We start from the raw sequence: 26059 nt of genomic DNA on the forward strand, positions 1-26059 counted from the left end.
ATACATTAAATATTAGCAAACCTACAGCATTAGCAACTCTACATTTTTGAGTAAGTTCTGGCTCTATCTGGAGTTTTGGTACCTAGGTCTGAGTGGAGAGTTGAAATACACAGTAGTTTTAAGCAGCTTAATAGTAATAATTTAACAATTATAAGATGCAAAGGAAGGGTTGAAGGATCAAGTTCAAGAAAAGCATAAGACAGCAAGATTCATAACCAAAGCTAAAGCAACAGGCTGAGAAATGACACAATAAATCTGTAATTGCCATAAAATTATGATTATAGAGCTACCGCAACTAATGTCATTTTTTATAGAGAAGTTTTGAATCAAAAATGAAAAGTAATTTGTCTTTTCTTTTTGCAGAGAAATTTGTTTGTGTCACACCTCATCGAATCTTCTACATCAAGCAACAGCATGTTGAACAAGATCATTCTACTGTTGTCTCTTCAGATAAGTCTCCTAGGAACCACTTTTGGTGGGAATGTTCTGATTTGGCCAATGGAAGGTAGTCATTGGCTAAATGTTAAGATAATTATAGATGAGCTGATTAAAAAAGGGCATAATGTGACCGTTCTAGTTGCTTCTGGTGCACTTTTCATCACACCGACCACCAACCCATCTCTGATATTTGAAATATACGAGGTACCCTTTGGCAAAGAAAGAATAGAAGGAGTGATCAAGGACTTTGTTTTGACCTGGATGGAACACAGACCGTCTCCTTTAACCATCTGGAGATTCTATCAAGAGATGGCCAAAGTCATCAAGGACTTCCACATGGTGTCCAGAGAAATCTGTGATGGTGTTCTCAAAAATGAAAAGCTAATGGAAAAGCTGAAGAAGAGCAAATTCGAGGTCTTGGTGTCAGATCCAGTCTTTCCTTGTGGTGATATAATAGCTTTAAAATTGGGAATACCATTTATCTACTCCTTGAGGTTTTCTCCAGCCTCAACAGTGGAAAAACACTGTGGGAAGGTACCATACCCTCCTTCCTATGTTCCTGCTATTTTATCAGAACTCACCGACCAGATGTCTTTCACTGACAGAGTAAGAAATTTCATTTCCTACCATCTACAGGACTACATGTTTAATACTCTGTGGCAACCGTGGGATTCCTACTATAGTAACGCTTTGGGTATGTTGCATTTTTATTATTTAAGTTTGAACAGACAGAGCTTTGTATCACTTCTTCTCTGTTTCCCTATGGCTATTCTTCTCCAACACTACATATTGATTGCTATCTATTACTATCATTCGCTATCAAAAGCAAAGATAAGAAGCACTATGCTTTGGAGCTAGTGTGCTGTTTTCTAATTTTATGGACTTGAAGATACCAAATAAGTTCTTTTATGGATAACATTTTGTGAAAATTTTGTTTAAATTGTCTAATTGTTTAATTTGTCTAAATTGTTTAAATTGTCTAATTGTTTAAATTTTTAAACATTTTGTTTAAAAATAGGACTAAATTCTAACTTAGATATTGTATTGAAAACAGAATTTGCCTAGAAACTCTAGTGGGATGTGGAAAAACCTGGAAGAAATTAAGTTTTCTACAAGCCCATTACCAGTATAAACATTTGTGCATGTGTGTTGAAAAACATTATATGTTTATGAAATTGTTTGATTGTTGCACATAGACTTACTACTGTGTACTAGACACTCTCTAGATAGAGAGGTTACAACAAGGGCTGAAGTCAAGTTCCTGGCTTCAAGGATTACACGGTCAAGCAGAGAAACCAGACATAAAAATGAATATTTACAATATAGATGATATGAGTAATGGAAATATGTATAAAGGACAGAGATAGTATTATATTGGCCAAAGAAGTTTCTTCAGGTTCTCCCATGTCTGATGGCAAAAATATAAAGGAGACAAGCGGGATGTATGTGATAAGAGAGTGGTATTCTAAAACCTTCAGAATTGAGGTTCCATCTCAGAAGGAAGTTTCAGGAATTTCCTGAAAACTAAATGTAGGGAAGGAAGCAATGTGCCCAATATTGTGGAGTCTTAAAATAATATATGTGTGCTGGATATTGCTGATGGTTCAGTTCTCAGTATTCATTAAGGTCAAAGTGTAAAAATCAGGAAGCATGAGGAATAACTTTGGAGATGTCAGGACAGCAAGAATGAATTAATTCAATAGGTATTTACAAAGCCTCTAGTATGTCATGCTAAAAATTTTGGGTTTTAGCTAATAAATCATGGGAAAGTTTAAAGAAATGCGTTATGATTGGACTGTATTTTATGTAAAATATTTAGGTAGTTGTGGACCTCGAATGGAAGGTTGTTAGACGTAGGCCATTGCATCACTCCTGGAAAAATGTGATAAGAGCATGCATGAGTGAAGTAGCTTATAAAGAGAGAAAAACAATGCAGATAATGCATTTAGGAGAACAGGTTCATGATAACCAGTTTTCAATCAGGAGTGTGTGGCCGTGGAGGTGTAATTAAGCTTCCTTGTACCTGCAGTTATTAATCCAGATAAGAGGGCTACTGAAAGAACTGAGTTAATGTATAAAAGGATTTTAAGATAGTGTCTAGGAGCTAGTGACCAATCAATTTGTATTACCTCCTTATTAGGTAAAATTAATGAAGTGATAATTGATTAGTGTGGAGTATTAGTAAGGATGAGGAAGAGATTAATGTGGTTTTTTCTTCAGATATTAATTGACATGCGCACATGCTTAGTGGTGTCAACTCTTTGTGATCCCGTACACTGTAGCCCGCCAGGCTCCTCTGTCCATGGGGTTCTCCAGGCAAGAACACTGGAATGGGCTGCCGTTTCCTTCTCTGGGGATCTTTCTGAGCCAGGATTCAAGCCTGAGTCTCTGACGTCTCCTGCAGGGGCAGCTGGATTCTTAACTACTGAGTGACCTGGGAAGCCTGATATAATTGACATGTAACATATTGCTTTCAGATATACAGCATAATGGTTTGATATTTGTATATATTGTCAAATGACCACCACAATGAGTCTGGTTAACATCACCTAGCACATAATGTTTTCTCCTTGAATTAGTAATTTAAAAATCAACTCTTTCAGCAAATTTCAAATATACAATACAGTTTATTATTATCAATGATAGTCACCATGCAGAGAAGGCAGTAGCAACCCACTCCAGTACTCTTTCCTGGAGAATCCCAGGGACGGAGGAGCCTGGTGGGCTGTCATCTATGGGGTCGCACAGAGTTGGACACGACTGACGCGACTTAGCAGCAACAGTAGCAGCATAGTCACCATTCTGTGTGTTATATCCTCAGGACTTATCTAAATATTTTAAACTGGAAATTTCTACCCTCTGATCTACCCTCTCCTCTCATCTCTGGCAGCCACCAATGTGTTCTACAGTATCTACAAGTTAAGGTTTTATTTGTTTTAGGATATAACCATAAAAAGATTGTATGGAATCTGTCTTTTTCTGTCTGACATTTCACTTAGCACAATGTTCTAAAGGTCCAAGGTCCATCCATGTTGTCATTTGGGATTTTTTCCTTTGCTATTCCTAAATAATGTGTGTGTGTGTGTGTGTGTGTGTGTGTGTGTAGCCAAGACATGAAAACAACATCAATGAATAAATAAAAATGTGATATTACATGTAGCTATTGTAGATGATGCTGCAATTAACATGGGTCATAGATATTTTTTGAATTTAGAAATAGAGGAAAACAATAGAATGGGAAAGACTAGAGATCTCTTCAAGAAAATTAGAGATATCAAGGGAACATTTCATGCAAAGACGGCCTCAATAAAGGACAAAAATGGTGTAGACCTAACAGAAGCAGAAGATATTACGAAAAGGTGGCAAGAATACACAGAAAAACTCTACAAAAAAGATCTTCATGACCCAGATAATCACGACGCTGTGGTCACTCACGTAGAGCCAGATATCCTGGAATGTGAAGTCAAGTGGGCCTTAGGAAGCATCAGTATGAACAAAGTTAGTGGAGGTGATGGAATTCCAGGTGAGCTGCTTCAAATCCTAAAAGATGATGCTGTGAAAGTGCTGCACTCAATATGCCAGCAAACTTGGAAAACTCAGCAGTGGTCACAGGACTGGAAAAGGTCAGTTTTCATTCCAATCCCAAAGAAAGGCAATGCCAAAGAAGGCTCAAACACCCGCACAATTGCAATCATCTCACACGCTAGTAATGCTAGCATGTGTAATGCTCAAAATTCCCCAAGCCAGGCTTCAGCAATAAGTGAACTGTGAACTTCCAGATGTTCAAGGTGGATTTAGAAAAGGCAGAGGAACCAGAGATCAAATTGGCAACATCTGCTGGATCATCGAAAAAGCAAGAGAGTTCCAGAAAAACATCGAAAACATTGACTTCTGCTTTATTGACTATGCCAAATCCTTTGACTATGTGGATCACAATAAATTATGGAAAATTCTGAAAGAGATGGGAATACCAGACCACCTGACCTGTCTCTTGAGAAACCTGTATGCAGGTCAGGAAGCAACAGTTAGAACTGGACACGGAACAACAACTGGTTCCAAATCAGGAAAGGAGTTATGTCAAGGCTGTGTATTGTCACCCTGCTTATTTAAATTATATGCAGAGCACATCATGAGAAATGCTGGGCTGGAAGAAGCACAAGCTGCAATCAAGATTGCTGGGAGAAATATCAATAACCTCAGATATGCAAATGACATAACCCTTATGGCAGAAAGTGAAGAACTAAAGAGCCTTTTGATGAAAATGAAAGAGGAGAGTGAAAAAGTTGGCTTAAAACTCAACATTCAGAAAACTAAGATAATGGCATCTGGTCCTGTCACTTCATGGCAAATAGATGGGGAAACAGTGACTGACTTTATTTTTCTGGGCTCCAAAATCACTGCAGATGATGACTGCAGCCATGAAATTAAAAGACGCTTACTCCTTGGAAAGAAAGTTACGACCAACCTAGACAACATATGAAAAAGCAGAGACATTATTTTGTCAACAAATGTCCATCTAGTCAAGGCTTTGGTTTTTCCAGTAGTCATGTATGGATGTGAGAGTTGGACTATAAAGAGAGCTGAGTGCTGAAGAATTGATGCTTTTGAACTGTGGTGTTGGAGAAGACTCTTGAGAGTCCCCTGGACTGCAAGGAGATCCAACCAGTCCATCCTGAAGGAGATCAGTCCTGGGTGTTCATTGGAAGGACTGATGTTGAAGCTCAAACTCCAATACTTTGGCCATCTGATGCGAAGAGCTGACTCAATGGAAAAGATCCTGATGCTGGGGAAGACTGAGGGTGGGAGGAGAAGGGGTCGACACAGGATGAGATGGTTGGATGGCATCACCGACTCAATGGACATGAGTTTGGGTAAACTCCGGGAGTTGGTGATGGACAGGGAGGCCAGAGTGCTGCAGTTCATGGGGTTGCAAAGAGTTGGACACGACTTAGCGACTGAACTGAACTGAGTCTTCATTTCCTTCGATAAATATCCAGAAGTGGAATTGTTGTATCATATGGTAGTTCTATCTTCAGTTGTTTCAGGAGCCTCCATACTGTTTTATACAGTGAAATGTGTCAATTTACATTCCTACCAACATTGCACAAGGGTTCCCTTACTTCACATTCTCACCAACATTTATTTTTTTATTTTTTGATAATAGTCATCCTTAAGGTAATAGCTCATCATGGTTTTGCTTTTCATTTCCTTGATGATTAGTGGTTTTGAACACCTTTTTGTGTTTCTGTTGGCCATCTGTGTGTCTTTGGGAAAATGTCAGTTCAGGTCCTTTTACCATTTTCAGTCACATTGTATGTATTTTTGTTACTAAGTTGTATAAGTTTTTATATACTTTGGATATTAGCCCCTTGTCAGATATATGATTTGCAAATATTTTCTCCCAATTGATAGGTTGCCTTTTTATGCTGTTGACACTTTACTTTTTTGTGCAGAAGCTTTCTAGTTTGATGTAGTCCTATATGTTTAGTTTTGCTTTTATTGCCTTTGCTTTTGGTAACAAATTCAGAAAAGCACCCCCAAGATCTATACCAAGATTAGTGTCTATGTTTTCCTCCAGGAGTTCTGTGGTTTCAGTTCAAACTATAAAAGTCTTTAACCCATTTTGAGTTAATTTCTGTACATGATGTAAGATAAGGATCCAATTTCATTCTTTTACATGTGGCTGTGCAGTTTTTCCAACACCATTTATTGAAGGGACTATCTTCTCCACTGTATATTCTTGGCTCCTTTCTATAACTTAATTGACCATATATGAGTGGGTTTATGGATGAGAAGTGTTAAGAGGGATGTCAGTTATAATTGGCTCATCATCTCTTCTGGGTATGTTAAATAGTTGCCCATAAATTGAAAAGAAGACAGATATTTCTCTCCTGGAATCTAAATAAAAATCTACCCATTCTGATGTTTAGAGAGAGCAAGCACAGCTACTGTGATGATCATGAACTACTCAATGAAGATAAAGAGATGGTCAACATCCTAGGGCTAAAACTGGACCTTAAAATTTAAGGAAGAGGATAAAGGAATGACAATATTATGAGGCAACAAAGATGTCTGAAAACTGTCAAGAAGTTTGAAAACTCTTTAGCCTCCTCATGCATGCAGTAAACTAACAGTGAAATCAGCATGTGCAGCATCTCAGCTAATGAACTAGAGGAATGCACATCTAGAGCTCCTTTGTCATGATACATGTCTGCATTCTTATCTAATCATTTATGTTTTTTATCAACTACTCATTGCCGAGCTTGGGAAAATAATGATCAGGATTATGATGTTCTTTGTGTTGGTGAAATTATCCCTTATAAACCTTCCCCATGCTAGGAATCTCAAAATCATGTTTCATTATATTGTAAGTTAATACTGGTAATAAAACCACACTGTTTTCCCTGTCTTAAGACAATAGAATAATCTTTCTTAACAATTTATTCATGGGAATGTAATGAAGATTTCTGAGAAGGTTCTTACCCTCTAATTTTGATAATATCATGTTTCTAATCAAATTACACTTTTCCGACTTAGAATCACTATTTAAAGTTCGTTTTACTAAAACACAATATTCTTAAGTCTGGGGACTTGAACGGTCATATTCAAAAGGTCAGGTAAGAAAGAAAAGTACTAACACAACAAAGTAATTTGTTTTTGTGCTGGACTTTGTACATTCAGAGTGATAAATGAGGATTGTGAACAGAACTGATGTATAAAGAACTTATTTCCAACTTATAATTTGAATTTATCTTTTACTTTAGCTTAAATGTGCTAATCAAAATCATTGTGAAAAATACATATCCACTCAGGTCTCAAATTTTCACACCTGAGTAAGTAAATAGAGGAGTGAATAAATGGAGTAAAAAAATGTAAGATTATTTTCTGCAGTGGAAAGCTCTAAGAACTTGAGAGTGAGTCCTTAATCTCTTCTAATTGCTAGAAATTGGATATTATGTGGAAATTACCTCTTTTATTTCAGACATTGGATATTTGGTTCAAACTCATGAATATTATGATAGTAATACTATGTAATATTTGTTGATCTCTTCTGTGTCACTGTACAGTTTGATGAGTACTTCACATTTAATAGATACCTTAATCCTTAATGAACTTTGAAGAAAAATCTATGATTGCAAATGAGAATATTGAAGCTTAGAAATAGTGAACATGTTAAAATCAAATAATATATCTCTTAGGTTGAGAAAATTTTCAAACAAGTGTTTCTAACACCAAAGCATTTAGAAGGATTTTTCTCTCCTTTAAAATAAATTATAAATTTTTAAGATTCTTTTAAGATGAAACTTTCTTGGATACTGTTCTTCCTTTCAATGTACTTAGTTTTGAAATCTGCTATTCCATTTCTCTCCTATTTTAATTTGCCAGATGGAGTTTAATTTGGCCATATTATCATGAGGCAGCTTGCTATTCCTTCAGGCATAGGTCTCCAAGTGATTCCATTGCATGGGGCAATCTGCCTGAGTATAGCTTTTTGGTCCTAAGAAAGCTCCACTTTAACTGAAAGTGAGAAAAAGCTTCTGCAGATTTCAGATATATTTGTTTAAAGTTGATCCAGGTAAATTTTATTTTTGTTTATATTAACAACAGAAAAGCTACCACAAAAACTGGGGAAACATTTAGGGAAATAATAATGCAGCTTTTTTAATCCAGCAAAAATGCTTACTATTATCCATAAATATTACCTATTACTATTACTACCTATTACAGAGTAAAACTGTGGCCACTATAAAAGCAAACAGTTTTTTCTGTGATCTTTATATATTAGATTTATATAAATAAACAATACATTTTATAGATAAATAATTAGGTGAGTAACCTTTAAATACGAATGCCATCTATAATAACAATAGACAGTCATGCAAATATATTAAGTTCAATAGAAAAAACAGCTGACCTTCAAAAAAAAAAGTGTGACCATATTATTCAGATCTTCACATGAACAGGGGACTCACTAAGCATAGGTAATTAATGTAAAATAAAGTGCTAGAAATGAGACAAATCTGAGTGTGTATTATCTGCATAGTGATTGATTTCCAGTAGTCATTTTAAAGTAGAAAAAAATGTATTGGGGTCTTTTCCCTGAAGAGTATTACATTTTGATTGGATTTTTATTTCTGTTTTTCTCTTCTTAGTTTTTCCTTTGGTTCCCTCTCTCCTTCCTTCCTTCTTCTAGCTTAAATTTCAATTGACCTTGACTGCATTGAAGTTTTCAAATCACCGCTAGTAACATTCCCTTTTCCACAGTTGCCCATAAGCCAGATGATAACCATAGGTGAGAGATCCAAGATGGAATTTGTTGCAGGACTTCCACAATTCCCAGGAAGAACTTTCATTGTGTTTTGCTCCTACTCAATGTAAGGGAATGAAGGTTATAATCTTTATGGGTATAATCTTGAGCCTTATATCTTTGTATTTCTTCAATCATTTTTGAAATTTGGAACTGAATACTGCTAGTGTTAGATCATGTGCAAGGCACCTGGACCCTGAGCATGACTAACACTTGTGGAGGAATTTGTCGGTGTTTGGGAACATCTGCATTAAAGTTCAGGTGCCCCAGGCAGCCATTGTCTGAGGAGTAGAGAGAGGAGGTAAGCCTAGTTGATGAGATCTGGTTAAATTGATCACTTTAAAATCAGATTCTCTTCCTACAATATCAATATAGCTAACATTTATTAAGCACAAATGCTATTCTTATTCTGAATAATTTACATGCATTTCTTAACTCAGGGCTTCCCGGTGGTTCAGCGGTAAAGAATCAGCCTGCTAATGCAGGAGATACAGGTTTAACCCCTGGGTGAGGAGGATCCCCTGGAGGAGGAAACAGCAACTCACTCCAGTTTTCTTGCCTGGAGAATTTCATGGGCAGAGGAGCCTGGTGGGCTACAGTTCATGGGGTCTCAAAAGAGTTGGACATGACTTAGTGACTAAACAACAATTACTTCACTCAGTACTCATAACTATAAAAAATAGGCACTTTCATTTCGCCTTATTTTGTGATGACCCTGAGTAACTTACCTGAGGTTATAAGCAAGGAAGTGGTGAAGTATTTAATGCCAAACCCAGTGCTGGCATTTCTTCATAGAGAGCTTTAAAAGAGGTTTATACAGGGTACAACAAAGGGAAGAAAAGAAAGTGCATGTAAGTTTAAAATGCCAAATGAATTAACTAAATGCTAATCAAAGAACTCAAATACAATTGAAGCACTGATGAAAGGCTAAAAACTCTGAAGTTACTGAAGAGGTGATTACTCCTGTTCCTAAAACAGTCTTAGGACTAGTTTGCAGACTTATGTGGGTGCAATTGATTCTGAAGGGGAATAAAACCTGCCAGGCCCCAAAGTGCCTCTTTGGCTTGAGGATTATCTGGGGCTGAATGTTTTTATAAGAGACAAAGACTCAGGAAGTCTTTTTTTTTAACCTCCCCTTTAACGGCTTAAGATAATTTAGATAAGGTACTCAGTCCCGGAAGAGCCCTTCCACCAGACTGATCTGCAGAGAACATGGGCTTCTGTGGTAGGAACTCACCAGGGTCTGGAGACCAGAATCCACTCTGTGTTCCATTGTCTCTATGGCATAGCAAACATTGCTTTACAAAATACTTGATTTTGCATCTCCATGTGAATCCTCTTCCTCCCCTTTAAAGCCCCAAGCCCCTGCCTCCTCTTTCTCTCAGGTGGCATGAAAGTGGAAGTGAAAGTTAGTCACTCAGTCAGTCCTGTTGGACTCTTTGTGTCCACACGGACTGCAGCCTACCAGGGTCCTCTGTCCATGGGATTATCCAGGCAAGAGTGCTGGAGTGGGTGGCCATTTCCTTCTCCAGGGGATCCTCCTGACCCAGGGATTGAACCTGGGTCTCCTGCATTGCAGGCAGATTCTTTATTGTCTGAGCCATTAGGTGGCATGCAAGCGTCAATTACCTAGCTTGTTCTTGCACCTCTTACTCTTATGGAGACCCTGTATGTCATTAAATTTGGTTTTTCACCTGTTCATCTGTCTCATGTTGATTTAATTCTTAGATGAGTCAGAAGAACCTAGAAAAGGTAAAAGGGAAAGTGTTTTTCCTCCCCTAAAATTCCAAGTGCAATAACAGTATTGTAATTGGTACAAATGTTCTATGACTGATCTAGTTTTCAGTTGTGGTACTTATATTTCACAGGCATATACTTTTAAAATTAATTTCTGAGCTCTTTAGTCACATTTAAGATGCCATTATCAAATATTCACAATTGTGAAATACAGCATTTTCTAATTTTTACCATTATAAAATATATCTCAACCATTTCATTTAGAAAGTAGAATATAGAAGAAAAAACATTGGATGGAAAACCAAAATACTTATGTATTTCCAGCATTATGGCTTTCAGATTATTGAAACCTCTCTTGACCTGTTTTCTTACATACAAACTGATGGAACTGGGCCAACTGGATGTATGCTGTCTCCAGAATGACAATTCCACAATGTTATTACTGAAACCTTATTCAGAAGAGCTATTAGTGAACTAATAAAACAAACAAATGTGTGATTGTTTTAAGTTACAAAACTTTATTTTTTCATGAAATTATGCACATTTGGCTTGTTATTTTTTCACTGATGGAAATTTAAATCAGCTTATACCTTCATATGTTCCCAAACATAATTTATTTTTTAATCTCTTCATAATTTTTGAATTTGCAAATCATGAATTATTTAGACATATAGGAAACCATAGAATAAAAAGAACAGTCACCTCTATTGATTATAATGAGATTATTTCAATATTCAAGAATAATTTAAAATCTTTCTCTGTATATATATCACTTACTAATCAATTTTGGTATCTCTTATTATCTTTATTAAAATAGCTAATTATATTATTGTCCTGAAGAGATCACTTAACAGTGGAAAGCTGACTCCATGAGCTCTTTAATTTTCTTTTTTTTAATTCAGGGTAATTTAGGGCTGCCTACTTGCATTTGATTCTTGGGTATATTTTGATAAGTGTTATCATAGTTATTGACAGTAATCTCTAATTACTTATTATATTATACTTACATGGACTTTGATAATTGGGCAAATCTCAGTATTTCACATATAGACTTTCAGTTTATATTCTTTATATGCTCAGTATTTAACATATAAACTTTCAGTTATCCTTTATATGTGTTTTGTCTCCTTTCTATAAGAAGATCATAATAGCAACAGATTTCTTTATGAAGATATTTCAAATTCTCTCCACTAGACCTATTTTAATGGACCTCAAGGTTACCCATACTCTTCTCTTGCTATTTTTCTTCAAAATCTAATTAATTTTAAAATTGTTGCCACTATAATCAAACTGCGGCTTGCTCTTGAAAGGACACAATCATTCTAAAAGTATCACTTCTCTGTGCCCTCTTTCCCTTTCTCTGCTTTCCTGGTCCTTTTGTTCTTCAGGGGCCTGAAATGACACAATTCAGGGGCAGTAGATTATGAAGATAAAATTCAGCAATTAATTTCCATTCTCAATTCCCACCTTCTATTCTTTTAATCACTTTATTTGTTCTTATTTTCTCTTTTTAATGGCAGCCTTTAAATATTTTAACTTTTAAAACAGCACCATTGTATATTAATAGTTGACCTTGGTTGATTTGGTATTCACTAAGAACCTCAACTAATAGATATCATTACGTCCATGTCTGGCCAGTAATTCTGTGGCTAGCCCACTGATTTACTGGTCAATCTTTCAGCAAACTTATTAGACTGCCAGCATCACTAAACTCTTGCTCTGAGCCAAGCAGTTTGCAAAGCAGTTTTGCAGATATTATTGCTAATTTACAATGTAATATAGCAAATTAGCATCATCTCTAAAGCTGAGAGGGTTTTGGTAATTCACCAGGGTCACAAACTTTATTAAAGGACAGTTTCTGAATGTGGGACTGAAGAAGTCTAGTGTCCACCTAAGTTAAGCCACTAAACAGCTCTGAGTAAAAAGTATGTGGTTCCTTAGGGTGCTGGTCCCTATTTCCTTGATAGTGTGTAAATACATCATAGGCAAGAAAATAAAAAATTCCCTGTAACAAAGAGACAGTGATTAATTTGCTCTATTACAGAAGAAAAAGGTCCTCTATCAAATATGTAGTAATTTACTACTCAATTAATCTAACAACTTCTTGAGGTGTTTTAGCAAACCTCCTCTAAGTAAACCTTTTTTTTAATTTTTTGCTAAAATGAGCCATGGGGAAATGATAATAATGTCCATCACTGGGCATTGCCCAAGTTCCTAAACCTTACAAAGATGAGGCATAACATTGCAAGAAGTCAGAAATGAGTGAAACAATTATCATGATTATCATCCCAGTTGTACTATTCTGTCAAATATGTTTTGGATTATGCAATTCAACATTAGTTTCATTATCCATGAAATGGAGTGAATCACTTCTGCCAAGCAAGCTATGTAAAGGATTGAATCAGACAATGCATGTAAAAATGTCCTATAGTTAAAGACATCCAACTTGAAAGAACTGTAACTCTTGACAAAGTGGCCGTAGCAGTGAGACCTGTTATTTTTCATCTAATTTGGGGAAAGATATACTAATCTGAATATGCATTTTATAAATCACAGTTACTACTTCAGCAAACACAGGTGTCAGGCTTATAACCTGTCTGCTTCTCTTTCTTTAAAATAGCACCAGATTTCATTTCTTTTGTTGGAATAATCATATTAATACATTTAAGAACTTGAGTTATATTGTTTTCCTTTTAATCTATAGATCAGTTGAGTTATTAAAGAATGTAGCTGTCACATTAAATATTATTTTATTTGAAAAAAATAATCTACCTAAATACTTTATACGCTGAAAGCTTCTTTTCATCTTAAAAGATCTACAGTAAGATGGTTTCCATAATGGATGTCACCATACCTAAGAAGTTTTACCATCACCTGATTTTTAATTTGACTCTGATTGAAATTGTTCTAAGTGGGAATGTGCTAATTTGGCCAACGGATGGTAGCCATTGGTTAAATATTAAGATGATTTTAGAAGAGTTGAATCAAAGAAATCACAACGTGACTGTACTGGCCTCATCAGCGACTCTATTCATCAACTCCAATTCTGACTCTCCTGTGAATTTTGAGGTGATACCTGTTTCCTACAAGAAAAGCAATATAGATTCCTTAATCGAACATATGATAATGCTGTGGATAGACCACAGACCGACTCCTCTCACACTCTGGGCTTTCTACAAAGAACTAGGAAAACTCCTAGATACTTTCTTCCGAATTAATATACAAATCTGTGATGGAGTATTAAACAACCCCAAGTTAATGGCAAGACTTCGGAAAAGTCGTTTTGATGTGTTGCTGGCCGACCCAGTAACTATCTGCGGAGATCTGGTTGCTCTGAAATTAGGAATTCCATTTATGTACACCCTGAGGTTCTCCCCAGCATCAACAGTGGAGAGACACTGCGGAAAAATTCCAGCACCTGTGTCCTATGTACCTGCAGCCCTTTCCGAGCTCACGGACCAGATGACCTTCGGTGAAAGGCTTAAAAATACCTTATCTTATCCCCTGCAAGACTATATATTTCAGTCCTACTGGGGTGAGTGGAATTCATACTACAGCAAAGTCCTAGGTAAGTCTAAAATGTTCTCTTACTAATGGTTCCAGATATCTTATTATTCTTATTGTTGATACAGCAAAAGGTTTCCATACCACTGCAAGTGCCAAGCTGAAGTAAATATGTGTGGGCTAAGTCACTTCGGTCATATCTGACTCTTTGTTGCCCCATGGACTGTAGCCCTCCAGGCTCCTCTGTCCATGGGATTCTCCAGGCAAGAATACTGGAGTGTATTGCCATTTCCCCTCCCAGGGATCAAACCCTTGTCTCTTATGTCCCCTACACTGTCAGGTGGGTTCTTTACCACTGCTTATTATATATTATATATGTGTACACAATTGAATGTTATTTTTGGAAAATTCCTAAACAATGGAATGGTGGTATTAATATGCATGATGTTGTCTCAAGCAAATAATCTTGTGCCTGTTTAGGTAATAGCTTTTCAATGTGCAAAGCAACCTTCAAATATAAATGAAACATCTTGAAATATAAATGAAAATATAAATACATTCACCAGGATAAATTCAGTTCAGTTCATTTGCTCAGTCATGTCCGACTCTTTGTGACCCCATGAATCACAGCACACCAGGCCTCCCTGTCCATCACCAACTCCTGGAGCTTACTCAAACTCATGCCCATTGAGTCAGTGATGCCATCCAACCATCTCATCCTATGTCATCCCCTTCTTTCCTGCCTTCAATCTTTCCCAGCATCAGGGTCTTTTCCAATGAGTCAGTTCTTCACATCAGGTGGCCAAAGTATTGGAGTTTCAGCTTTAGCATCAGTCCTTCCATTGAATACCCAGGGCTGATTTCCATTAGAATTGATTAGTTAGATCTCATCACAGTCCAAGGGACTCTCAAGAGTCTTCTCCAACACCACAGTTCAAAAGCATCAATTCTTCAGGACTCAGCTTTCTTTAGAGTCCAATTCTCAGGTCCATACATGACTACTGGAAAAACCATAACCTTGACTAGATGGACCTTTGTTCACAGTAATGTCTCTGCTTTTTATGGATAAATTATGACACTACTAAAAATATTTTTGAAGTGATACCCAATTTACTTTCCCTTCTTCATTCTCCATTTTTCCTTTGTCTTAGGAAGTTTTAAAAGTCCTAGGATTAGACGCTGGAAACTTGAATTTGTACTCTTCTCTGCCTCTCACTATGTCTCCATCCTGAGGCTCCCCTGGGTGCTTGGACCAGCATTGCCTCCAGCTTAATTGCTCAGGGATCTTTGGCAAGCTTCAGGGTTTATTGCCTTACTGATTCTTTATGAAAATCAAACAAAATAAAGCAAACTGTCAAGGCCAGTTATGGTTTATTGTTTGTATTACTTCTTTTTCTGATCTTCATGAGTCTTCCTTTCTTTCTTTTTCTATTTTATTCTTTTCTGAATGCTTTTCTCCTCTAGATTTGTTAGTAGTAGCTGGGATACTAATTAACAGCAATTAAGTGATGATACCAATGGTACTTTCTTACAAAGGTAATATGCAAGATATTATTCTTTTACTCTAGAAAGATTGAGGGCATGAGGAGAAGGGGGCAGCAGAGGATGAAGTGGTTGGATGGCATCACTGACCCAATGGACATGAGTTTGAGCAACCTCCAGGAGATACAGAAGGATAGGGAGGCCAGGTGTGCTGCAGTCCATGGGGTCACAAGGAGTCAGACATGACAGCATCTGAACAATAGCAGCAATGCAATATCAATTACGAAGGACTACATTTATGTTGAATATTATTTATAACAAACTACGCAGAACTGTGCAATGACAATGTCCTGATTATACTATCATGGGACTATGTAAATAGAACATAGTAAGGATTTGTAGAAAATAAACGCCTCTGCGCCATACAAAATCTCCTTTCTCAAATGGTGTCGTGACAGATTATATAACATGTGTAAAGGCGTTGGGATACAGAATGTTCCCAACTTCTCATTTTCACAGGGCAATAATCTAGCTGCAGACGTATTTAAGAAATGGAATATCTTATTTACTTAAATCCTTTATGCTCCTCATGTTACTCAATGTACTTGGACAACAATAACTACCTTGAATATTTTATTTCAAATAGAAGTATATTTTCAAGAAGAACTGGTAAGATCCAGTTTGTCCTCTGTTTGCAATTACATTCATCGAGTATTAGAGACACCTGTGAACTGTAACCTGATCCTGAAACAGATCAGTTTATACATTTGATATTATTTTCTTTCAACACAAGAGGTTTCATAACGTCATGTGCTGCGAAGTGTCCATTTCAATGTCCGTTCTTCAGGTCTGCGGGAAAAGCTAGAAAAATAAAATGTACAAAACAAACAAGCAATAGCAAAACCCCTCAAATATCTACTTTGAAAGAGATAAGAGTAAGTAAATGGGCTTCCCTGGTGGCTCAGATGGTAAAGAATCTGCCTGCAGTGCATGAGACCTGGGTTTGATCCCTGGATCAGGAAGATCCCCCCAGAGAAAGGAATTGGCTACCCACTCCAGTATTCTTGCCTGCAGAATCCCATGGACAGAGGAGCCTGGTGGGCTATAGTCCTTGGTATCACAGAGTCAGACTTGACTGAGCGACTAACACCCATTCATCAAGGAAATATCTAATTGCACTGGTTAAAAACTCTGCTTTATTTGTCAGTGAGGATATCTTTTGTGAATGAAGTAAATTAAAATGATCATCAATTTTATTTTAAATATGTTTCTAACTCCAAATAGGACAGGCCTATCTGGGAATATAGGCTGATCATTTTTTATATTCAGGAGTGAATCTATAAATAAATCTTGTCCTGGCCAATTGTTCTGCAAGGTATCTTCAAACTACACTGAGTCTGATTTTTCTCCCAACTTCAGAGAGATTTGCTATACATGCAGCCCATAGGTAGTTCTCAAGCGGGCAGGACTAGGTACTAGCCTTTGCTATAGTCACAGGAAGGCCAAGGACTTGAATGTTGTAATGAAAATAGTTAAATTGATAAGGAAACTGAATGGTCCCATTTCGCCTCTGTCTTTTGGTTTCCTGGTCTGTCTCTATTTTTCCCAGCACTCTGCAGACAGAAGAGAGGAAAGACCAGTACTAATCTATGTACCACTCAGCCAGTATAGCCTGTGCTGACAAAAAGAAAAAAAAAGCCCAATGTGAGAGTTGCAAGTTAAGTTTCATTGGGGGCAATATGAGGCCTGCAGCCTAGGAGACAGCCCCTCAGGTAGCTCTGAGAAACTGTTCCAAAGAGGTAAGGGGGGAAGATCAGTATATATGTGATTTTGGTAAAGGGGGAGGACATGCAATCAAGTGCATATTTTTGGTAGAAAGTTTCTGCTGGTCTCATGAAGCTTCTGCTAGTCATGAGAAGCAATTATCACCACTAGGGAGGATTTTAGTGCTTTTCTAGGTAGAAGGAAATACAAGAATTGGGCTTATAAAATCAACTCCTGAGAAAACCTAACTCTGAGGACGTGTCCTGCCAGTATCCTGGAGCATAGAGCACCTCATCTCTATTCTCCACCTTGAACTCCTTCAGGGGGTGTTGGAGATCAGCAGCTTCAGCAGGACATGAATCCTTGTAGAGGTAGATGGCAAGCGTCCATGGCAACTGCCAAGTTGCGGCTGACACCTGCTTTTACCTGTAAGTACCATGTAGGTTCCATGTTGGTCCCTCTTTCCCTGCTGCTAAATTTTAGATGTATTCCCTATAACTAACCCTATCTTTTTCCAGACCATTAAAAAAAACCATAAAATAAATGGGCCTCATAATATTTTCCCTCTAGCAAACTTGCCTGAAGCTGTACTAAATTACTCAGTACATTTTTTGCTTTTGATTTCTGGCTGCCTTTTTTTTTTTTTCCATTTATTTTTATTAGTTGGAGGCTAATTACTTTACAATATTGTAGTGGTTTTGTCATACATTGACATGAATCAGCCATGGATTTACATGTATTCCCCATCCCAACCCCCCCTCCCACCTCCCTCTCCACCCGAGGCCTGAGGTTTTTTGTTTGTTTGTTTTTGTGTATCCCACCCCCATTCTAATCACTATCACCAACATCTCTTTTCCCTGGAAAATGTGGATCTTTGTTAATCTGCCCCCACATAGGCTTTTAATTCCTTCTCACACATGGCTTTCCTATGGTTAGTGCTGTGAGCTTTTTAAGATTCTGTGTAACCTTTCTTGCAAGTAAAATCTAAGTCATAAATTGTACAGCTCATTGCAATTTCGCAGTATAAACCCATGCAACCAGAACCCAAACCAAGAAGCAAAACATTAATACACCTGTAATTCCCTAACCTTCCTCATATCAGTCCTGACTACACCCATCTGAAGATAACAACTTCTTTGACTTCTAACACCACAGATTAAATTTGACCAATTTTAAACTGTATAAATGAATCACACATTATGGCCCTTTTGTATTTTGCTCCTTTTGTTTAATATCGTGCTTTTTATATTTGTCCAAGTTGTCACATGTAGATGTAGTGTGTTTGTTCTCAAAACTATACAGAATCTTTTGAATTAATGTAAATTTTACTTATCCATTCTACCGCCAGTGGTCATGTTGGCGGTCTTGGTTTGGGCTATGTATGGTAAACACTGATACGAACATTCTTGTACATGTCTTTTGGTGAATACAAGTATGTTGTTCTACAAGATGTATATATAAGAAAGGAATTGCCAAGTCATAGGGTATGAATCTGTTTAGCTTTAGAAAATACTGCTAATTTTCAAGTTCTTGTACCAATTAATAGTCTCATCAGCCATTTACTAGTATTCCAATTGTTCTCCATTTTCACTTGGCATTTCTCTTCATTCTTTTCCTTTAATTGTAACCATAATGAAGTGCAGTGCTGTCTCATTATTATCTTTTATTAATAAATAATTTGCATGCATCTGTTTAAAGTACATAAAGCACACAGTGATTTGCATATCAAATGTATATACCTTTGGGACCAACACATCAATCAACCTCTAAGATCCTTTTCCAACATAGCTGCTCTCCAGTCCTTATCAGACTAAATAACTCCTACCACTTAGCTCATTCTTCTTATGTATTTCCTCTGTGGCCCTGTTTCTCTTTCTGCATTGTCAGTCATCCCCATATAGTGGTTGGAGAGGCTTGCGTCAGTTGTCATCAGCATTCATAGTAAACGAGTAAGGGGTCGATGAGACAGAATAATGTTTGATCTCCGGCTCCACTGATAAGGACCAAACACTCACAGCAGAGGAACTTGTGATCCCTACCTTCCCAAAATTCCATCACCCCCGTGGAGACCAGAGACCAAGCCTGTATGTGACTCAGGAGATGACAGACCCAACAGAAGCACGCACTCTCCTGGAGCCTCAGGCAGCGACACCAGGGACACCAGTGGTAGCAGGGCGCCGAGGACTCCAAAGCAGTCGCACGCCAGCATCAGCGAACACCTCTGACAGCTAGTGGAGGGTGGAAAGTGCCTACTCTCAAATAGAACTAGAAAGAGCGCATGTAAGCAAAAAGCAAAAACTTGTGCTATGGCGCCACCTACTGGAAGACAATAGAAAGGCAGCTAATTGAATCCTGCTCCTGCTCAGTTATTCGCTGGTGTCAGACTCTGCGGCCTCATGGACTGCAGCTCCCCAGGCTCCTCTGTCCTTGGGATTCTCCAGACAAGAGCACTGGAGTGGGTTGCCATGGGCTTCTCCAGGGGATCTTCCCAATCCAGGGATCAAACTCAGGTCTCCCACATTGCAAGAGAATTCTTTACCAGCTGAGCCACAAGGGAAGCCCAAGGAGACTGGAGTGGGCAGCCTATCCCTTCTCCAAGGGATCTTCCCCACCCAGAGGTCATAAACGGGGGTCTCCTGCGTTGCTGGGGGATTCTTTACCAGCCAAGAAAAAAAAGAAAACATTACTTAAAGAAGAAAGGCATTCACTGCTTCAAATGTGCCAGCAGAGGAACAACTCAAGCTTCATGAAGATCCACAGTAATACTGTTCCACAAAAAGAATATGAAAATTCTCCAAAAACCAAACTTAAAATCACAGAATATCATAATCTGACAGAGAATTCAAAATAGCTATCATGAAGAAACCCAAAAATGACAAGAAAACTCAGGCAATTCATTGAGTTCAGGAACAAGATTAATGAATTAATTAATGGAAAGAATAATTTACCAGGGATATTTAAGCTCTAAAGAGATTCAAACAGAAAATCGTGAGCTGAAGAACTCAAGTGGAGGTACAATGCTCCCTGATTCCAAACTGTATTACAAAGCTATAGTAATCAAGACAGCACAGAATTGGCTGGAAAATAGACACATAAATCAATGAAACAGAATTGAGAGGCCAGAAATAAACCCACAAATATGTGGAGAATTATTTTATGACAGAGTAACAAGGAACATACAATGAAGAAAGGATACTCTATTCAATAAATGGATACCAAAAAATTTTATAATTTAGAATTTTATTTTATTTTTTATTTTATTAAAAGATAAAAAAATATTTTACACAGAAATTTGCACTGCAATCATGAATTACAGTGTTTTATTGAATTATCCATAATGTTTTAGCTATTTTTCTTATTGCTAATTCTAAAATTGTCAGTATTATATATGTGTGTTTCTAAGTTGACATTGATGTTGCTGATATTGTTGTTTAAAGTTGAACTATATCTACCTATATATGGCTAAAACACAAGTAACAATGAACACGTCTAATATACTCATCTTGATTTTTAAGTGCCATTCTCTAATAAAATGAACCAGCATTCTTTGAAGAAATGGTCAGTTCTATGGTTGGGTCAGTGAAAATAGTAGATGATCCTGAAACATTTTGTGGTTTCAAAAAGTAACAAGTAATTGAAAATGATGGGGACATATCAGGATGTAGAAACTAATGTATGAAAAATTTTCCAATATCTGTGACAATTTGAGCAATAAAATAAATAATGATTATAATTAAATGTATAAAAATACATTTTTGAGTTACAGCAATATAAGTATAAATAAGTGAATAGTAGGAAATTATTTAAATTCTAATTAATAAATATAGAAGGAATCATTGATTTTTTAATTGACTGGGTTTTTAAGATCAATATTTTATATAAACATGGTAAAATTATCAAAACTAGAAATTCTTATGAAAAATTATCAATTATCCTGCTGATATCCTTTTTTCTTTTCGGTAAACAATCCAGGTTTCCTTCTTGCATGTACTTGTCCAGTCTCCCTACTCTTCAGTTTCTGACAGTTCCCACAGGCTCTCTCTGTTTTTCTAAAGAAAACAGTTAATTTTTAGAATATCCCTCAACTTTTTTTCTGGTATTTTCTTGTGATTAGGGAGAGATGATGTGTTCGGGCTAAGAATACTATAGAAGTACCCTTGTGTCCTTCACAGTGAGATGCATCAGAGGTACATCATATAGACAGTTTATTACTAGTGACCATATTTTGATCACTTAGTTACAAGTGCATCTGCCAGGATGCTCCCTATTTTCCCCTTTGTGATGAGCAAGCATCTTGAAGGAAGATACTGTGAGACTGCAAATCATACTAATCATATGTTGGCACATATTTTTATAATCCTTTCCAATAAAATTCCAATGAATAATTCAGAAGGAGTAATGGAAATAGAAAATCACTCTTAGCAAAGTATAGTAATAATCCTGAAGGCTATACAGAAATCTCGACTTAATTTAGAATTGCTTATGTTTAAAATGACTACTTTAAACCCAAATCTTCCGACTACTTTAAAAATTTAAAGTAGTCGGAAGATTTGGGTAAAAGAACAGAAATTTAGGGCTTTAGTTGTGCAGTCTGGCTGCATGAAAAATGCACAAGCTCTAAAGAGTAAAAAAAAGACTTGAAAGAGGAAGCCCTGAGTAGACAAAACCAATAACTCGATTCAAAGGCCTTAGTCTATTCTTCATGCATCTTTAGCATTCTATCATCGTTTCCATTTTTTATTCAAAACTTAATTCTGCATAACATCTTTTGATTTCTCTTTTGGGTCACTGTTTATTTGTACAGCTGTGCTTAATCTACTCTTCACTCTATTCACTAACTTAAATCTGATTTATTGAATTCTTAAATTCCAGAAATTCACTTTGTTTCTTTGGCAAATTTTCACAATTATTCTTTTTAATCTCTTGTTTCTTACCAATATTTTCAGACTTTGCTTTCATACCCTTAAATTTATTGTAAAAATAATTTTATTTTTCATTTCATACAATAATATTTTAAATCATTGAATTCATATTTCTGGCTTCTGCTGCTTTTGCTGGTTCTCAGTCCTGAAGCCTTGTTTTCTTTTAACAAGGAGGTGCTTATTTACCTTCACATTTTATCAGTGGAAACCTTTGAAGTTGAGTTCAAAGTTTCTTCAAAGAGGCTTTTCTAGTTTGAGCTGGAAATCCATATGAAGATTGACAGTTAAGACTTCTAAAAGATCTTTTTCATCTACACACCAGCAAGTCAAAACTAGCAATTATCCTTGCTGTAAACTTCTGTGTAAGTGAATTTGTTTGTAAAAGGGAGGCCATATCTTGAGAATCTAGCATTACATGAACATACACAGGGTGTAGGATCTTGGCAAGGCTTCAGACTTTCCTTCTCTCCACTCTTGGCACCTATGGTGTGTTCTACAAAGAAACAACAAGATTGAACATCAGAATTCCTGCCTTGACTTTGTTTAGGGATTCTGTCTGCTGACTTTTTACTTTCTTGAAAATCAGAAGTGAATTTTTGTGGGGCAATTTTATATTTTATTCAGAATTTTAAATGTTTCAGTCGGATATAAGTGAATATGTCTATACTTTTACATTTATGAAAATGAATCATTCTTCAAAATCTGAGCTCTCCCTTAGTTTTCTCATATAACAAAACAACTTAGAGATATTTCTCTATTCAAGCAAGAATACTGGAGTGGGTTGTCATGCCTTCCTCCAGGGGATCTTTCCAACCCAGGGATCAAACCCAAGGATTGAGCCCAGGTCTCCTGTATTGCAGGCAGATTTTTTACCAGCTGAGCTACCAAGGAAGCCCAATAACATGTATACTGAGGTCAATTTCTAACCTGTACTATATATCTCTGCTCTCTGTTTGACTTCATTTAAACATTTTTACAACATATGAACTAATCATCGTGGTGATTAGATACGTTTATCAATCTTTGTTTAATCACTTTGGGGCTATTTATCCTGTGTAAAATGACGTTTATCCTCTAAGATTATAACATTATCTGTTTTCTCTTAGTGAATTTATGGTTCTGTTGTAACTTTCTATTTTCTGATTCTCTTTTGGATTATGCTTTTTACCAGTCATTAGCAGAGTTTATGCAAAGCCTAATTATGCAACACAACACAACTCTCAATCCTTAATCCTAGATTATTCTTTGCATCTTTAAGCAAACTTACTCTGGGTTTTTGTTTTGGCAAAACAGAGAAGCTCTCAAGGGAAATTGAAATTTCAATATATCTCTTTCAAATTATTGAAATGAATATTATTTTGTAACTGAACATAACCCTTGGTATAGCTATGTCACAATTCTTAGAACACAGATACATTAACATTCTTTTTCACTTTTAAGTAATACTTTTCAACCTACTAAGTAGACTTAAAGACTTAGCTAACTTAACAATTTCATCATTATCTTCCCCCACCAAGCAACCTCCTTCATGAGCTTTGCCCTTCCTCATTTCATCTATACCTTCTATGATCCATCTCCCTTATATTTGTAGAAGTATAAGGGAGAAGTATTAATTATTGTGATAATTTATTTTCTGCAATAATCTATAAGATCATTTTGAATTAGAAGTGTATCTTACTTGTTTCTTTATACCCTGTGCATGGTATAGAATCCAGTGTAAAGTAAGTGTGAAAAGTTGCTTGTTGAAGACATGAAATATCAAACATTTTGAAAAGAAATTGGAATTGGACTGAAATGCAGGTCGATGATGGGACACAAAATCTGTGCTCCTAAATATTTCCCCTCTCTTGAGATTCACACACATGTTCAATCATTAATGACACATGGTCGGTCAAAAAATTTTTCCGTTAACTACTACTCCTTTAGAGTTTCGTGATTTTTCTAGAGTTCTTAGCACTCTCTGATTGCTCAGAGTCTAAACCAAGCACTCCCTTATTAATGACTGAGCACCCCTCACTTCTCAGCAGTCATGACTCTCATTCTAGAACCTCTATTCACAAACCAATATTATATTCTCCCTGATACTCTGATCAAATCCTGCAAAATTTAATTTTAACTAGTTATGTATGCTCTTTTTCATTGCAACTCAAATAATATTCAGATGCCAGTTTAGGTTTATTAAAGGACTTATATGATCATTTTCTGTACCTGATCTGAAAATGTGAGTACACATCTTTTTATGAAGATTAAAACTGAATCCAGAGTACAGCATTTAAGGCTCTCCAAAGTGTCCTATTTAACTAATATTTCCCTTTTCTGCACAGTTCTGTGTTAGCCTCTACTCCATACATACTGAACTAACAACTGTATACTTAAATGACCATGACTTACATATCATTCATCTTTTTATCCCTTTCTTCTATTCAACTTTAAAATCCTTCTCCTGTATTCTTTCCTTCTGAGTTTAACTGAAATGTCCCCTCTGTGTTGAAGCTTTGTCTGATTTCTTCACATTAGAGTGACAGCATATTCTGAGACCCTGAAATCCTGTATCTTTGTACAACATTTAGTATTTTCATATTCCTCCTATATTAGGCAATGTCTATGTTTTATCTACATGCTAGCATGTGACCAGCTTTATGAGAAGACATATATTTTCATGTTTCCCCAAATTATTAATCATCATGTTCCATGAGATGCACCATATTATTTGCTAGATATATTTAAATGGGTTCTATCATATTTTTAAAATGCCAATAAAACATTATTTTTTTCTATTTTAATCTACTTTTAAAACTCCTAGAAGGTTGCAATCATTTCCTCAAAAATATATAAATATTTCCTATCTTCTCCTGAACAAATATCATGCCCAGTTAACAACTGGCAAAGTTCTCTGCATGTAAGTTTCCTAACTCCAGAAATTAATTTTTAACTCGATTGATGTCTAAATTGCCACTTCAATTTTGTGCCCAACAAGCATTCAGCATTTGCAGAGCAGTGTGTGAGGGAGCTGCTATCATGATGTCCAAGAGATGGGTTCCAGCAATTCTGCTGCTGCAGCTGTGTTACACGGGCTGTGGATTCTGTGAGAAGGTCCTGGTGTGGCCCTGCGACATGAGTCACTGGCTCAATCTAAAGGTTATTCTGGAGAAACTCACGGAAAGAGGCCATGAAGTGACTGTGTTGGTGTCGTCACAAAATTTTATCATTGACAACAACAAGCCTTCCACACTGAACTTCGAGATGTTCTCAGTGCCGCAGGACAAAGAGATGGCTGAAAAAAGTCTAAACGAATTTTTAGATCTATCTGTTAACGTCATGCCAACATTGTCACCCTGGCAATCAGCAAAGAAACTTCAAGATTTTTTCCTTCAGATAAGTGCAGATTTAAAACTTCTCTGTGAGAGTGTTGTCTACAACCAGACAATCATGAAGAAACTCCAGGACGCCAACTATAAAGTTATGGTTATAGACCCTGTGACGCCCTGTGGTGAGCTGATTGCTGAGATTCTGGGAATTCCTTTTGTGTATACATTAAGGCTCTCCCTGGGTAGTACAATGGAGAAATACTGTGGGCAGCTTCCATCTCCACCTTCCTACGTGCCTGTTGTCATGACAGGATTACCAGACAGAATGACCTTTCTGCAAAGGGTAAAAAATCTAATGTTTACCATTTTCTTTGACTTCTGGCTCCAACAATATGACCCTCAGCTTTGGGACCAGTTTTACAGTGAAGTATTAGGTAAGAGGCTCTGCTTTTCATTCTCAAATAATTATCAGAAGATGCTGAGGAGGTTTCAGAAAAGTCTAGGAAGAGGGAGGGAATCTATTTTTAAAACTTTCACTTTCACAAAAGCTCCACAATTGATATCAAGGAACTGTGGTTCGATAACTAATTGGGGAA

The 26059-nt window shown here is 36.7% G+C and overlaps 1 protein-coding gene across 5 annotated transcripts in view; it reads left to right on the forward strand.

The window, feature by feature from the left end:
- The first annotated feature begins 414 nt into the window (after positions 1 to 414).
- LOC136152686 (UDP-glucuronosyltransferase 2A1) overlaps positions 415 to 26059 on the forward strand; it is a 52258-nt gene continuing 26613 nt past the window's right edge. For 2 of the 5 annotated variants that reach the window (XM_065914036.1, XM_065914037.1), the window contains exons 1-2: positions 415 to 1130; positions 13420 to 14051. In XM_065914036.1, the coding sequence (XP_065770108.1) occupies positions 415 to 1130; positions 13420 to 14051 (1348 nt within the window). Of the gene's footprint in view, positions 1133 to 13419; positions 14052 to 25173; positions 25898 to 26059 lie in introns of those variants that run through there. The other 3 variants (XM_065914039.1, XM_065914041.1, XM_065914038.1) reach the window with 2 other exon arrangements.

The sequence above is a fragment of the Muntiacus reevesi genome, chromosome 22, assembly GCF_963930625.1.
Source record: "Muntiacus reevesi chromosome 22, mMunRee1.1, whole genome shotgun sequence".
NCBI classification, from domain to species: Eukaryota; Metazoa; Chordata; class Mammalia; order Artiodactyla; family Cervidae; genus Muntiacus; species Muntiacus reevesi.